This window comes from Gopherus evgoodei, unplaced genomic scaffold (assembly GCF_007399415.2).
Source record: "Gopherus evgoodei ecotype Sinaloan lineage unplaced genomic scaffold, rGopEvg1_v1.p scaffold_88_arrow_ctg1, whole genome shotgun sequence".
Classification (NCBI taxonomy): Eukaryota; Metazoa; Chordata; order Testudines; family Testudinidae; genus Gopherus; species Gopherus evgoodei.
In genome coordinates this window covers 88,742-103,885 of record NW_022060109.1, presented here as the reverse complement: position 1 = coordinate 103,885, position 15,144 = coordinate 88,742, and the positions used below count along the sequence as shown (strand labels likewise).

Below are 15,144 nucleotides of genomic sequence, written 5' to 3'. Positions count from 1 at the left end.
TCCGCTGAAGACCCCCCAGAGCAGAGCCCCCAGCCTCCAAAGACCCCCGGAGCGGACCCCCCCCCACCACCGAAATGCCTCTGAAGCCCCCCCGGAGTGGATCCCTGCCGCCAAGGACCCCCGGAGCAGACCGCCACTGGGTGAGTAAAAAAAACATTAAAAAGGTGCCTAAGGGACAGGGCCCTGGCATGGGCCCCGATTCCTGGGAATCGGGCGAATCGCCCTAAAGCCGGCCCTGCCTGTAACAAACCCCATTGTCTACGCTGTCCCTATATCTGCTCCAGCGCCGCCCTCAGAGGACCCCACCACCCCAGCCCCGCCGTCAGGGGTTCATTCATCTGCACATCGACCAATGTGATAAGTGCCAGCAATGCCCCTCTGCCGTGTGCATTGGCCAGACCGGACAGTCCCTATGTAAATGGACACAAATCGGCCATCAGGAACGGTAACATACAAAAGCCAGTAGGTGAACACTTCAGCCTCCCTGGACATTCGATCATAGATTTAGAAGTAACTATTCTTGAACAAAAAAACTTCAGAAACAGACTTCAAAGCGAAACAGCCGAACGAAAATTCTTCCGCACGTTTAACACCGTTCATTTGGGCTTTAACAGGGAGTGGCTGGCTCGTTACAAAAGCCGCTTTGCCCCTCCGAAAATTGACACCTCCGCCTCTAGCACTGGGAGTGGGACCACCTCCGCCCCTACCGAATCGGCCCCGTGGACACTGGTTTCCCCGCTTGCGAGGGAATTCCCGTCTCTTCACGTGTCAGGATGTAATGCCTGCAGCTGTAACGTTCACCCCGTGCATCTGAAGAAGTGAGGTTTTGTTTGGGTTTTTCTTTTACCCACGAAAGCTTGTGCCCAAATAAATCTGTTTGTCTTTCAGGGGCCACTGGCCTCCTCGTTGTTTTTGTGGCGACAGCCTCACCCGACTGCCCCCCGATACTTGACACCCTTCCAAGTATCATCCCAGGGATCTGAAACGCCCCAGGCCTGCGCTTCCTGGCCGGGGGGATCATTCCCTGCAATTTTCAGCCGGCCTGACGCCCAGCGCACTGCGATGATTTACCACCTTTCTCGGCCCCTCGCTGCTGGGTTTCCGCTTTGCTTTGAAGACCGGTAACCTCCTCCCCTCAACCCGACAGACCCGCCCACACACCGCCCCTGGGTGCCTGGGCAACCCTCCCAATCCCTGAGGGGGGCTTTTACGGCCTCCCCCATCTCCCCACCAATTTATTAATAAACTCCTTAATCAGGGTTGCAGGATCTGGCCCATTCGACTTACTCATCGAATCCATGACGAGCCGGGGTGATTAGAATCATAGGGGTGGGATCTGAGTTGCTACAGATAATTCTTTCCTGGGTGCCGGCTGGTGAGTCTCGCCCATTTAGCCGATCGCCATATCTGGGGTCGGGAAGGAATTTGCCTCCAGGGCAGATTGGCAGAGGCCCTGGGGGGGGGTTCGCCTTCCTCTGCAGCTTGGGGCACGGGTCACTTGCTGGAGGATTCTCTGCAGCTTGGGGTCTTTGAAGCACGATTTGAGGACTTCATTGACTCGGACATAGGTTAGGGGTTTGGTATAGGAGTGGGTGGGTGAGATTCTGTGGCCTGCGTTGTGCAGGAGGTCAGACTGGATGATCATAATGGGCCCTTCTGACCTTAAAGTCTATGAATCTATAGACCATCAGGGTTGGAAGGGACCTCAGGTGGGATCTACTCCAACCCCCTGCTCAAAGCAGGACCACCCCCAACTCAATCAGCCAACCCCCAACTCAGTCAGGCACGGCTCACCCCTGGGATCCTCTTCATGACGCCAGCCAGTGGAAGACGAACATGCGGAGTTGAGTTGATCGGTTTCTTTATGGTTCCCCTCGACCCAATTGCCGAGCGAGCCCCCAGCGGGTAATTACATTGCCTGCTTTTTAGTGACAGTGACTATGTAAATACCCACACTCACTACACTGCCCCCCCCCAAAAAAACTCCCCTTTGATCATGTGAACGCCCATGGCAGGAATAGTAATAGCTACGTACGGAATATAATTAAACTCGCCCCGTTTATAGCATTAAGCATCTTATACAGACATTTTTTTCCTTGGCTGGTACATTTCTTTTCAGTAATTGTAGCCACAAGTTCCTCTGAATCAGCCGTTCCCAGGGGAGGGAGGGAGGGAAGGGTCCAGGACCCCGAGTACGGTTATGTCTCTGGGAAAGGAAGGGGGGTGTCTTGCCCCCCGTCGTCACAGAAAGAGGATCCTTCAGACAACCACATTCCTCATGCAGCCGCCGTGCTGATCTGTCCTTGACACGCAGAAGGGGAGGGAAAAAGTTGGCAACTTTAGCTATTGAGAGGTGCCTGCTCCGAAGTATGGGTTTACTTAACCCTGACGTACCCCCGACACAACCCCGTCACCACCGTGAACTCCTGGCACCCGGGCTCTCCAGCCGATCTCACCAGGGCGCAGTGCGGGAGGGGCTCTCGCCCAGAAACAGCCTCCCGCCCTCTTTGGTGTCTCTGACCCGGGCGGGTTCAAACAGCAAGGAGAGAGCCAGACATGTTAGCCCAATGGGTCCCCAACCTTTTCCATCCGGCGGGCCTCACGGAGGACTGGGGTGGCAGACAAGCGTCCACCGAAATGCCACCCACAAGCAGCGTCAGCCAGAGGCGGCACTGCCGAAATCTGGGCAGCGTTTTGGCAGATGCACATCAGCCAGCCGGTGCGCGGGTGCACTTAGACGCCTCGGCGGGTGCCCTGGCGCCCGCAGGCACTGCGCTGGGGACCCTTGGGCTAGCCTATTGCAAGCCAGACCAAGGTCTAATCCGTGCCCCCCAACACTGCAGACATTAACCCAAAACTGCTCCGCAGGTCTCCTGGATCCAGCACCCAGACCCCCCAGCTCCCAATGGGGTCCGAACCCCAAACCAATCCATTTTACCCTGTATAAAGCTTATACAGGGGAAACACAAATTGTCCGCCCCCTATAACGCTGATAGCGAGAGATGCAGCTGTTTGCTCCCCAAAAATTCATCCCTTCGGGTTTATTAACAAACAAAAGTGATTTTATGAAGTATAAAAGGGAGGATTTAAGTGGTGTCAAGTAACAACAGACGGAGCGAAGTCACCCAGCAAAACAACACAAAAACCACGCGAATCTGAGCCTGATACAGTAAGAAACTGATTACAGGGACATCTCCCCCTCAGAGATGTGCCAATCACCTCCTTTCACAGCCTAGACTCCTTTCTAGTCTGGGCCCAGTCCTCTCCCCTGGCACAGCCCTTGTTCCAGCTCAGATGGGAGCTTGGGGATTTCGGATGACGGTCGCCCCCTTTCTTCTGTTCCACCCCCTTCTATAGCTTTGGCACCAGCCAGGAATCCCTCTGTCACACACACCCCATCCTTCTCAATGGCAAAGCCCCAGTTTTAAGATGGATTCCAGTCCCGGGTGACATGGTCACATGTCCTGGGAGACCCCCCCCGCCCAGGCCTCCATTCTTCCCGGCCTGACCCCGCAGAAAGCCATTTACAGGGAATTGTCCTGGTCCATGGGAGCCATCAAGATCCTAAGCCGTCATTAACGGCCCACCCTTGGCACAGTTACAATAGGACCTCAGAGTTATAGTTCATATTCCTGGCTCCAGAGGACAGGGAGTGGGGAGTTGGATAGGGGGTGGGTCCTGGGGGATCCCAGGACGGGGTGGTCAGGGGGCAGGGAACAGGGGGGTTGGATAGGGGGTGAGGTCCCGGGAGGGGGCGGTCAGGGGACAAGGATCAGGGGGGCTGTATAGGGGGCGGTCAGGGGACAAGGAGCAGGTAGGTTGGATAGGGGGTGGGGTCCCGGGGGAATCCCAGGAGCGGGGCGGTCAGGGGACAAGGAGCAGGTGGGTTGGATAGGGGTGGGGATCCCGGGAAGGAACCGTCAGGAGACAAGGAGCAGGGGGGGTTGGATGGGTTGAGGGTCCTCAGGGGGGGCAGGAAGTGAGAGGGGGCAGAAAGGGGGCAGGGGCCAGGCTGTTTGGGGAGGCACAGCCTTCCCTACCCAGCCCCCCATACCCGTTTCGAACCCCGATGTGGCCCTCGGGCCGAAAAGTTTGCCCACCCCTGATCTAGAGTGTAACAGATTATTTTTTTGCTGCCTAGGCCGGCGTCTTTTATCCCCGTGAGGCTGGACTGGGTTTCTCCCATCCACGCTCTGATGAGGTGTGAACTGCCCCTCTGCTCTCAGCGAGTTTCTGCCTGGGCTTGCTTCAAGCCTCGAGGACACACGTTCAGGCTCGTAATTATATACATGAAATTATAACCTAGAACCTTTCTATAACATCCCTGTAACCACCACGCTGTGTGCATCAGGAGCCTGCCGAAGACACCCGCCGTGACAAACTCTGCATTGGATACCACCCAATCATTTTACAACCATGAACGTGGGGGTGCTGGGTGTTCCCCCGAAGTACAGAGCATCACACTCACCCAGCCACTCCCCGGTGGCCGGCACCCCCTAGAGGGGACAGGCCCCCGCCCCATTCCTGCACCTCTAAGAGGGGAAAGGCCCCGTCCTGTTGCACCGTCGCTCCTCGTACAACCTCCTCCACACCTCCTCCACCCTGCCCAGTGACACCCCATGAACCACGCAGGCCCCCCCCCCATACAGACACAGCTCGTCCTTCATGCCGTACACCCGGAATTGGGCGTCGTGCCGGTACCGCAGCCCGGCGGCCAGCGCCAGGAAGCCGAAGTAGACGTCGTCCAGCGGGAAGATGGGGATGCGCACGGGGGCCGTGGCCAGGGCTGGGACGCTGGCGCTGGGCATAAGGAACCCGCCCCCGGAGGGGAAGTCGGGATATGTGTCCTGGGGGAACAGGGTGGAGGAGATGCGATATTTCGTGGTTCTCATCACGGCCGCATGGCGCTGGATGTTGCCGTGGATGACGTTGGAGGCGTTGGGCGTCTGGCGCAGGTAGGCCACCAGGACGGGGGGGTTCACAAACTCCTCGTTGTCCCCTGGGGGAGAAAAAAAAAGATGCTGAGGGGGTGCAGCTAGGGACTGAATGTCCTCCCCAGAGCCAGGGAGAGAACCCAGGAGTCCTGGCTCCCAGCCCCCCCTGCTCTAACCACCAGCCCCCACTCCCCTACCAGAGCCAGGGAGAGAACCCAGGAGTCCTGGCTCCCAGCCCCCCCTGCTCTGACCCACCAGCCCCCACTGCCCTCCCAGAGCCAGGGAGAGAACCCAGGAGTCCTGGCTCCCATCCCCTCTGCTCTAACCCATCAGCCCCCACACCCCTCCCAGAGCCGGGGCGAGGACCCAGGCGTCCGGGCTCACCTTTGAAGATGAAGTCCGCCTGCCCGCAGTGCGCCCCCACCCAGCGCAGAAAGCAGCGCTCCTTGAGCGACAGGTTGTGGTGGCTCTCGGTGAAATCCCACAGCACCACGTCCCCAAACTCCTCGCTCTCCTCCTCCAGCAGGGCCATGTGCCGGGGCTCGGGGGACACCCCCACGAGGAAGACGGCTCGGACCCGGTAGCCCCCCAGCACCCCAGGCCTGGCCCATGTGCGGCAGGTGGTGGCCCGTCTGGCGCTGGACGCTGGGTGGGATTTCACGGCCAGGAGCAGCAGGGGCGGCCCCGGGGTCCCGGTGCAAACCCCGTCCCCTGGGATCAGCTCCCGGCACCGGTAGCTCTGCAGCTGGGGGAACTCGGCCTGGAAAGCAGTGTAATCCAAGCGGAAGGTGACGGTCCCACTGGGCAGCTCCACCGAGCCGGAGCTTGGGCTGGGGGTCCCCTGCGGGGTCTTTGTCACCTCGATGACCACGGTGTAAAAGAACCAAAAACCACCCGCCACCGGTCCCATCACCACCACTCCCCCGATTAGAATCCTCCAGCCACCCCTGGGCTTCATCTCTGCTCCCCTCAGGGATCAACCAAAAGTGAAACCAAAAAAACCCAAAACAGTCAGAAACTAGCTCATGGTGTGTTGTACAAACACTGGAGGAGGGCTGAATATGGAACCCAGGTGTCTTGGCTGCCAGCCCACCCTGCTCTAAACCACCAGCCCCCACTCCCCTCTCAGAGCCTGGAAAGAACCCAGGAGTCCTGGCTTCCAGCTCCCCCTGCTCTGACCCACCAGCTCCCACTGCCCTCCCAGAGCCGGGAAGAGAACCCAGGAGTCCTGGCTCCCAGTGCCTCCTGCTGTAACCCATCAGACTCCACTCCCCTCCCAGCCCATGGAGAGAACCCAGGAGTCCTGGCTCCCAGCCCCCCCTGCTCTGACCCACCAGCCCCCACTCCCCTCCCAGAGCCGGGGAGAGAACCCAGGAGTCTCATAGACTCATAGACTCTAGGACTGGAAGGGACCTCGAGAGGTCATCGAGTCCAGTCCCCTGCCCTCATGGCAGGACCAAATACTGTCTAGACCATCCCTGATAGACATTTATCTAACCTACTCTTGAATATCTCCAGAGATGGAGATTCCACAACCTCCCTAGGCAATCTATTCCAGTGTTTAACTACCCTGACAGTTAGGAACTTTTTCCTAATGTCCAACCTAAATCTCCCTTGCTGCAGTTTAAGCCCATTGCTTCTTGTTCTATCATTGGAGGCTAAGGTGAATAAGTTTTCTCCCTCCTCCTGATGACACCCTTTTAGATACCTGAAAACTGCTATCAGGTCCCCTCTCAGTCTTCTCTTTTCCAAACTAAACAAACCCAATTCCTTCAGCCTTCCTTCATAGGTCATATTCTCAAGACCTTTAATCATTCTTGTTGCTCTTCTCTGGACCCTCTCCAATTTCTCCACATCTTTCTTGAAATGCGGTGCCCAGAACTGGACACAATACTCCAGTTGAGGCCTAACCAGCGCAGAGTAAAGCGGAAGAATGACTTCTTGTGTCTTGTTTACAACACACCTGTTAATGCATCCCAGAATCACGTTTGCTTTTTTTGCAACAGTATCACACTGTTGACTCATATTAAGCTCGTGGTCCACTATGACCCCTAGATCTCTTTCTGCCGTACTCCTTCCTAGACAGTCTCTTCCCATTCTGTATGTGTGAAACTGATTGTTCCTTCCTAAGTGGAGCACTTTGCATTTATCTTTATTGAACTTCATCCTGTTTACCTCAGACCATTTCTCCAGTTTGTTCAGATCATTTTGAATTTTGACCCTGTCCTCCAAAGCAGTTGCAATCCCTCCCAGTTTGGTGTCGTCCACAAACTTAACAAGCGTACTTTCTATGCCAACATCTAAATCGTTGATGAAGATATTGAACAGAGCCAGTCCCAAAACAGACCCCTGTGGAACCCCACTTGTTATACCTTTCCAGCAGGATTGGGAGCCATTAACAACTACTCTCTGAGTATGGTTATCCAGCCAGTTATGCACCCACCTTATAGTAGCCCCATCTAAATTGTACTTTCCTAGCTTATCTATAAGAATGTCATGAGAGACTGTATCAAATGCCTTACTAAAGTGTAGGTATATCACATCCACCGCTTCTCCCTTTCCACAAGGCTCGTTATCTTATCAAAGAACGCTATCAGATTGGTTTGACACGATTTGTTCTTTACAAATCCATGCTGGCTATTCCCTATCACCTTACCACCTTCCAAGTGTTTGCAGATGATTTCTTTGATTTCCTGCTCCATTATCTTCCCTGGCACAGAAGTTAAACTAACTGGTCTGTAGTTTCCTGGGTTGTTTTTATTTCCCTTTTTACAGATGGGCACTATATTTGCCCCCTTCCAGTCTTCTGGAATCTCCCCCCGTCTCCCATGATTTCCCAAAGATAATAGCTAGAGGCTCAGATACCTCTTCTATTAACTCCTTGAGTATTCTAGGATGCATTTCATCAGGCCCTGGTGACTTGCAGGCATCTAACTTTTTTAAATGATTTTTTACTTGCTCTGGCTCCCAGACCCCCTGCTCTAAACCACCAACTTCCACTCCCCTCCCAGAGCTGGGGAGAGAACCCAGGAGTCCTGGTTCCCAGCCCCCCTGCTCTAACCCACCAGCCAAGAGAACCCAGGTGTCCTGCGGCTCCCTCAAACATGGTAACTCCCCTCAGTGTGCCCAACATTTTGCCTTGTTACACGAGGCTCCAGGGTCAGGTCTCTGGTGTCCCCTGGCAAACGCGCGCAGGAAAAGGTTGAACAAAGTTTTCAGTGAACTCCTGGCAAGCGACGGATATGCCGTATCTGGGCAGGGTCCAGCCCGGCGTTGACTTTCCCCGCGCCCCAACACTCGGCCTTCTCAGAGCCCAAAGCAGGGGTCACGTCGCTGCTCCCCTCCCAGAGGCGTGCGGAGGAAATCAATGGGAACACAACCCCTCCTCCCGGGCAGAGATTGATCCACGGGAACCTGCTCTTGTCTGAGCCCACAATGGATGAGATTTCAGCAACGGGGCCAGAACGTCCAAAATCGTTACCTCGATTCTGAGCCGCTATCGAGTAATTAGCGGCCGATCCGCAATGCCTGGTCTGTTCCCCGCCGGGGCGTCTGGTGTTGGGAAAAAGTCTCAGCTTCAGAGAGCTGCTCCAAAGTTCACTCTTATCTCGCCATTTTACAACCGACTTTTACAAACCACACAGCCTGTAGGACTCCTGGGGGGTGGGCTTTGGGAGGGAGTTGGGGTGCAGGGTCTAGACTGGGGCAGGACGAGGGGTTGTGGGGGACACACTCTGGGAGAGAGTTGGGGTGGGGGGTCTGGGCTGTGGAAGGGGGTTGGGGTGTAGGAGAGGGTGAGTGGTCGGGCTCTGGGAGGGAGTTGGGGTGCAGGGTCTGGACTGGGGCAGGAGGAGGGAGAGTGGGGGTTGGGCTCTGAGAGAGAGTTGGGGTGGGGGGTCTGGGCTGGGGCAGGAGGGGGCTTGGGGGACAGGCTCTGGGAGGGAGTTGGGGTGGAGAGTCTGGACTGGGGGAGGAGGAGGAGGAGTAGGGAACAGGGTCTAGGGAACAGGGTCTAGGCGGGAGTTGGGATGCAGGGTCTGGGTTGGGGCCTTTGTCTTGCTTCCTGGGGCCAAAAGTCACCTGGTCGCATTCCCCTGTGCAAGCTTTATACAGAGTAAAACAGATTGATTTGGGGTTCGGACCCCATTGGGAGCTGGGGGTCTGGGGGCTGGAGACAGGAGCAGTTGCTGAGGCCGCAGCTTGTGGGGGACGTCGGTCAGACCTGGGGCTGGGTTGTAGCAGGCCGGCGTGTCTGGCTCAGACCAGGCAGGGTACTGGAGACCCAGGCTGGCAGGGAGAAGGGGTTCAGGGGTGTCTCAGCACATCAGGGGGGCCGTTACCAAGGGGGTTTCTGTGACCCAACCCCTCACAGGGGTGTTGCCAAGCCACTGTGGAGGACAGAGCTAAAATGCAGAGGGGTCTGGATAGAACTGGGGTGTAGCCGCCAGCCTAAAATTGGACAAAAACCAACGGACGGTGCTGTATTCAAGGAAGAAAACACAAATGCCCCAATTACTCCCGGGGGAATTCTGTGTGCAAAAAAGGAACGATTCCGCGCAGCCTAGTTTCAAATCCTGCACCTTTTGTGTGTCAGAAAAAACACTATCGAATCACAACCGTTTAAGTTATTGCAAAATCCCCGTCAGCAAGTGTGTGGGTAACAAAACAGCCAACAGAAAGGAGGCAGGAAATGCTTTTTTGCCAAATCGATTCCTTATGGGCAATGTGAATGCAGAGCTGGGAGTAAGAATTCCTCAAAACTACAACACGGATCCGTGTTCTCCGAGCCCCTCGGCTGCCCCACATACGCTGGGGGGAGTCGGGGTCATGGAGGGGCTGAGGGGGAGGGTAGTAAATTGCTGGGAAGAAGTCTGACTGTGAACTCGGAGGGTCTTGGGTGGGGGAAAGGGTGGAACAGGTTTTTGGGGGGCTGGTGGGGGGATTGTTAGGGAGCATCCCCCAGGCTGACCCTGGTTGCCTATAGCCTCTCCCAAGCAGTCAGGCACATCTGCCCCATCCCCATGTGTCCCTGCAACCCCATGAATCCTTGCACCCAGCTCATATGTGTCCATCCGCCCCCACTCAGACACCCCCTCCCCTGGCCCCATGTGTCTCTGTGCCGCCACCCAGCCACTCCCATGTTACTGGCACCTCCTAAATAGAAAGGCCCTGTGCCCCATTTCCCCTCGCCCCCCGCCCCCGAGCCATCCAGTCCCTTCCTGAGTCCGGGTGGGAGCCGGCACCGCCTAGACGGGACAGGCTCCTGCCCCATTCCTGCACCCCCTAAGAGGGGAGAGGCCCTGTCACATTGCACCGTTGCTCCTTATACAACCCCCTCCACACCTCCTCCACCCTGTCCAGCGACACCCCGTGCACCACGAAGGCCTCCCCATACAGACACAGCTCGTCCTTCATGCCGTACACCCGGAATCGGGCATCATGCCGGTACCGCAGCCCGGCAGCCAGCGCCAGGAAGCCAAAGTAGACGTCGTCCAGCGGGAAGACGGGGATGCGCTCGGAGGCCGCGGCCAGGGCCGGGATGCTGGCCCTGGGCATAAGGAACCCGCCCCCGGAGGCGAAGTCAGGGTATTTGGCCTGGGGGAACAGGGTGGAGGAGATGCGATATTTCGTGGTTCTCATCACGGGTGCATGGCGCTGGATGTTGCCGTGGATGACGTGGGAGGCGTTGGGCGTCTGGTCCAGGTAGGCCACCAGGGCGGGGGGGTTCACAAACTCGTCGTCGTCCCCTGTGTGGCAAATTGCAGGCACTATTATGCTGGGTCTCGCACTTTCTCTTCTTGGGGGGGCGGGTTCAGGGCGCCATTTCTTGCCCCTGAATTGGAATGTTAACTGCCCCACTAGTGTCCTTGAGGAGGGGAGTGGAGAGGGAGGGACCTGGACCCGCCCTCTGCTCCAATTCCCAGCCCAGGGGCCCTGAGGTTAGCGGTGAACCACTTGACCTGACACTTCCTTCCCCTGGGCTACGTCCCTCTCCTGCCCTTCAGCTTGTGGGGGCTTCCTGCCCTCCCTCTGCACAAGCCAGGTGCCCCTTTAGCCAGGGTCTAGGACTTCTTAGCCCACCGCAGCACTTCTCCAAACTGTCCTCTGCTTCCCTCCAAACTGTGCTCTGCTCCAGCACCAATTCCTCTCTCCTCCGACACCAATCCTCTCCGCTTCAGCACCAATTCCTCTCTGCTCCAACTCCTCCACACTGTTCTCTGCTCCAACACCAATCCTCTCCGCTCTGACTCCGCCAAACTGTTCTCCGCTCCGACACCAATCCTCTCCGCTCCAGCACCAATTCCTCTCTGCTCCGACTCCTCCAAACTGTTCTCTGCTCCAACACCAATCCTCTCTGCTCCAACTCCTCCAAACTGTTCTCCGCTCCGACACCAATCCTCTCCGCTCCAGCACCAATTCCTCTCCGCTCCGACTCCTCCAAACTGTTCTCCGCTCCAACACCAATCCTCTCTGCTCCGACTCCTCCAAACTGTTCTCCGCTCCGACACCAATCCTCTCCGCTCTGACTCCGCCAAACTGTTCTCCGCTCCGACACCAATCCTCTCCGCTCCAGCACCAATTCCTCTCCGCTCCGACTCCTCCAAACTGTTCTCCGCTCCAACACCAATCCTCTCTGCTCCGACTCCTCCACACTGTTCTCTGCTCCAACACCAATCCTCTCCGCTCTGACTCCGCCAAACTGTTCTCTGCTCCAGCACCAATCCTCTCTGCTCCGACTGCTCCAAACTGTGCTCCGACTCCCACACTGTCTGATTGAAACAGGGGTTTCTATCAGGTGACTGATTGCAGGTGCTTTAATTGCCTTCAGGTGTCCTAGGTAACCTATTGCAAATTTTCTTCCCTTTACAGGGAATAAGGCTCCCTTCTAACCCTCTCCTGCTGTCCTCTGGCCATGCTGTATCACACCTGGAAGAGGGAAAAGATGCTCTGGAGGGTGCAACTGGGGACTGGAAGGCCTCCCCAGAGCCAGGGAAAGAGCCCAGGAGTCCTGGCTCCCAGCCCCCCCTGCTCTAACCCACCAGCCCCCACTCCCCTCCCAGAGATGGGGAGAGAACCCAGGAGTCCTGGCTCCCAGCCCCCCTGCTCTAACCCATCAGCCCTTTGTTACATTATTGATATAAACTGGGACCATATAGAACATGGTTTGCAACCAAGGTCCTGTAGTGGCACCAAATCCTATGTAAAGGGGGTCATGTAAGGTGTCTAAGACCAGGTTATGGGTTACTGGTTATGGTTATGCTGTCTGTATGTCTGTATCATTTTGTAGTTGAAGTTATAAGTATTGGCTGTATGCTGTCTGTATTTCAAACTTGTGCTGTGTTACTGGGAAAGATCCCAGACAAGTTGGTGCTAGCTCTACTTAGCCTGCTTGATGGCCCATTAAGGACCATCAGCTACACAATTGACCCATTGAGAGGAGGCAGATACGCCTTGTGACTCAGCAGGGTGTGCAGGGACTGGCCCAATGTGACCGCAAACTCCATTTTGCTGTAATTTTCCACAGTAAGAACAAAGAAGTGTTTTTACACCTGGAAAAGCCTATATAAGGCTGAAGCCTCATCTCCATCTTGTCTTCAATCCTGCTTCCTACCTCTGGAGGAACTTTGCTAAAAACTGAAGCTCTGAACAAAGGACTGAATGACCCATCCCAGCGGGGGATGTTCTCCAGAGACTTGATTTGAACCTGCAGTTTACTCCATCACTGCTACAAGCCTGAACTAAGAACTTTGCCATCCCTGTATGGAATTGATTCCATTTAACCAATTCTAGCTCTCAGCTCTACCTTTTTCCTTTTATGAATAAACCTTTAGATTTTAGATTCTAAAGGATTGACAACAGCGTGATTTGTGGGTAAGATCTGATGTGTATATTGACCTGGGTCTGGGGCTTGGTCCTTTGGGATCCAGAGAACTTTTTTCTTTTACTGGGGTGTTGGTTTTCATAACCATTCATCTCCAGGACGAGTGGCACTGGTGGTGATACGGGGAGACTGGAGTGTCTAAGGAAATTGCTTGTGTGACTTGTGGTTAGCCAGTGGGGTGAAGCCGAAGTCCTTTTTGTCTGGCTGGTTTGGTTTGTGTTAGAGGTGGAAAAACCCCAGCCTGGGGCTGTGACTGCCCTGTTTGAGCAATTGGTCCTGAATTGGCACTCTCAGCTGGGTCCCGCCAGAACCGCATCGTCACAGTGGCGTAGTAGGCAGGATCCACAGAAACAGGTCAATTAAGCTTTGGGTCAGAACCCCACGCTGTCCAAATTTGAAATTTGGGATTGAGAGTTTGGTTGGTTAAAGATCAGTGACCATGAGCCAGAAAGCATCAGCAAAAGCAATGAAACTGCAAGCCCTGATGGACAGCCTGCAGTTTGAACATGGGCAAAAACTGGCAGAAATTCAAATGAGAGAGAAGCAGCCTTGGCCCAGCTGAAGAAAGAGCTCGTAAGGGGCGTCTGGAGCTGCTGGCTGCTGAGGAGAAAGCTCGACAAAGGCAACAGGAGCTGGAACAGGAGACTCACAAGATGCAACAAGAAACTGCCAGACTTCAGCTGCAAGTCAAAAAAGCAAGGGAAGAACAGCAGAAACTGTATCCTCTTGACAATCCAGTTTATAACAATGTTGGTATGTTGTATAACTCTGAGCAGTTGTCTGGGTGTAACCAAATATACCCCAACACAGCCACTTTTTATGTCAGTTCTGTTACTGTGGGTTCAGCAGAAGGTGGCTCCATAAATCGTGCCAGTGCTCTGTATGGGAGTGGCCATGGAAAATTCATACAGAGTGTGTAAAAGTCAATGGTAAAAGCTGTTTAGGGCAAATGATGGCATCTAACCTCACTCTTGTTAAAGCAGATCTGGTCAAAGAGGAAGATTATTTACCAAATCAGAGTGTGAATGTTGTGATTCTCTATGAGTTTACTGTGCGTGTGCCTTTAGCTAGAATCCACCTCGAATGGAATGGGGCTAAGCATGAAGTTATAGCTGGGGTAAGGAAGTTATGGTTCTGGAGAGAACCCAGGAGTCCTTCTTTGTTCTTACTGTGGAAAATTACAGCAAAATGGAGTTTGCAGTCACATGGGCCAGTCCCTGCACACCCTGCTGAGTCACAAGGCGTATCTGCCTCCTCTCAATGGGTCAATTGTGTAGCTGATGGTCCTTAATGGGCCATCAAGCAGGCTAAGCAGAGCTAACACCCACTTGTCTGGGATCTTTCCCAGTAACACAGCACAAGTTTGAAATATAGACAGCGTAGAGCCAATACTCATAACTTCAACTACAAAATGAAACAGACAGCATAACCATAACCAGTAACTCATAATTTGGTCTTAGACACCTTATATGACCCCTTTCACACAGGATTTGGTGCCACTACAGGACCTTGGTTGCAACCCATGTTCGATATGGTCCCAGTTTATATCAATAACGTCACACCCCCACGCCCCTCCCAGAGCTGGGGACAGAACCCAGGAGTCCTGGCTCCCAGCCCCCCTGCTCTGACCCATCAGCCCCCACTCCCCTCCCAGAGCCGGGGCGAGGACCCAGGCGTCCGGGCTCACCTTTGAAGATGAAGTCCGCCTGCCCGCAGTGCGCCCCCACCCAGCGCAGAAAGCAGCGCTCCTTGAGCGACAGGTTGTGGTGGCTCTCGGTGAAATCCCACAGCACCACGTCCCCAAACTCCTCGCTCTCCTCCTCCAGCAGGGCCATGTGCCGGGGCTCGGGGGACACCCCCATGAGGAAGACGGCTCGGACCTGGTAGCCCCCCAGCACCGCAGGCCGGGCCCATGTGCGGCGGGCAGTCGCCCGTCTGGCGCTGGACACTGGGTGGGATTTCACGGCCAGGAGCAGCAGGGGCGGCCCTGGGGGCCCAGTGCAAATCCCGTCCCCTGGGATCAGCTCCCGGCACCGGTAGCTCTGCAGCTGGGGGAACTCGGCCCAGAAGGCGGCGTAATCCAAGCGGAAGGTGAAGGTCCCATCGGGTAGTTCCACCAAGCTGGAGCTGGGGCTGGGGCTGGGGGTCCGCTGCGGGGTCTTTGTCACCTCGATAACCATGGTGTAAAAGAACCAAAAACCACCCGCCACTGGTCCCATCACCACCACTCCCCCAATCAGAAACCTCCAGCCACCCCTGGTCTTCATCTCTGCTTCCCTCAGGTGTCGACCAAAACTGAAACCAAAAAAAACCAAAGCAACAGTTGGA

The 15,144-nt window shown here is 55.4% G+C and overlaps 2 protein-coding genes across 2 annotated transcripts; both read right to left on the bottom strand.

Moving 5' to 3' along the window:
• Positions 1–4,059: 4,059 nt before the first annotated feature.
• On the bottom strand, positions 4,060–5,988 carry LOC115644102 (N-acetyllactosaminide beta-1,3-N-acetylglucosaminyltransferase 4-like). Its single transcript, XM_030548207.1, has 2 exons — positions 5,319–5,988; positions 4,060–4,999 (listed from the first exon to the last, which is right to left on the bottom strand). Exons 1-2 carry the CDS (start codon positions 5,890–5,892, stop codon positions 4,533–4,535), a joined length of 1,041 nt encoding a protein of 346 aa, XP_030404067.1. The 5' UTR covers positions 5,893–5,988; the 3' UTR covers positions 4,060–4,532.
• Positions 5,989–10,141: 4,153 nt separating this feature from the next.
• LOC115644101 (N-acetyllactosaminide beta-1,3-N-acetylglucosaminyltransferase 4-like) lies at positions 10,142–15,093 on the bottom strand. The gene is made up of 2 exons (XM_030548206.1): positions 14,504–15,093; positions 10,142–10,681 (listed from the first exon to the last, which is right to left on the bottom strand). Exons 1-2 carry the CDS (start codon positions 15,081–15,083, stop codon positions 10,218–10,220), a joined length of 1,044 nt encoding a protein of 347 aa, XP_030404066.1. The 5' UTR covers positions 15,084–15,093; the 3' UTR covers positions 10,142–10,217.
• Between the last annotated feature and the right edge of the window lie 51 nt (positions 15,094–15,144).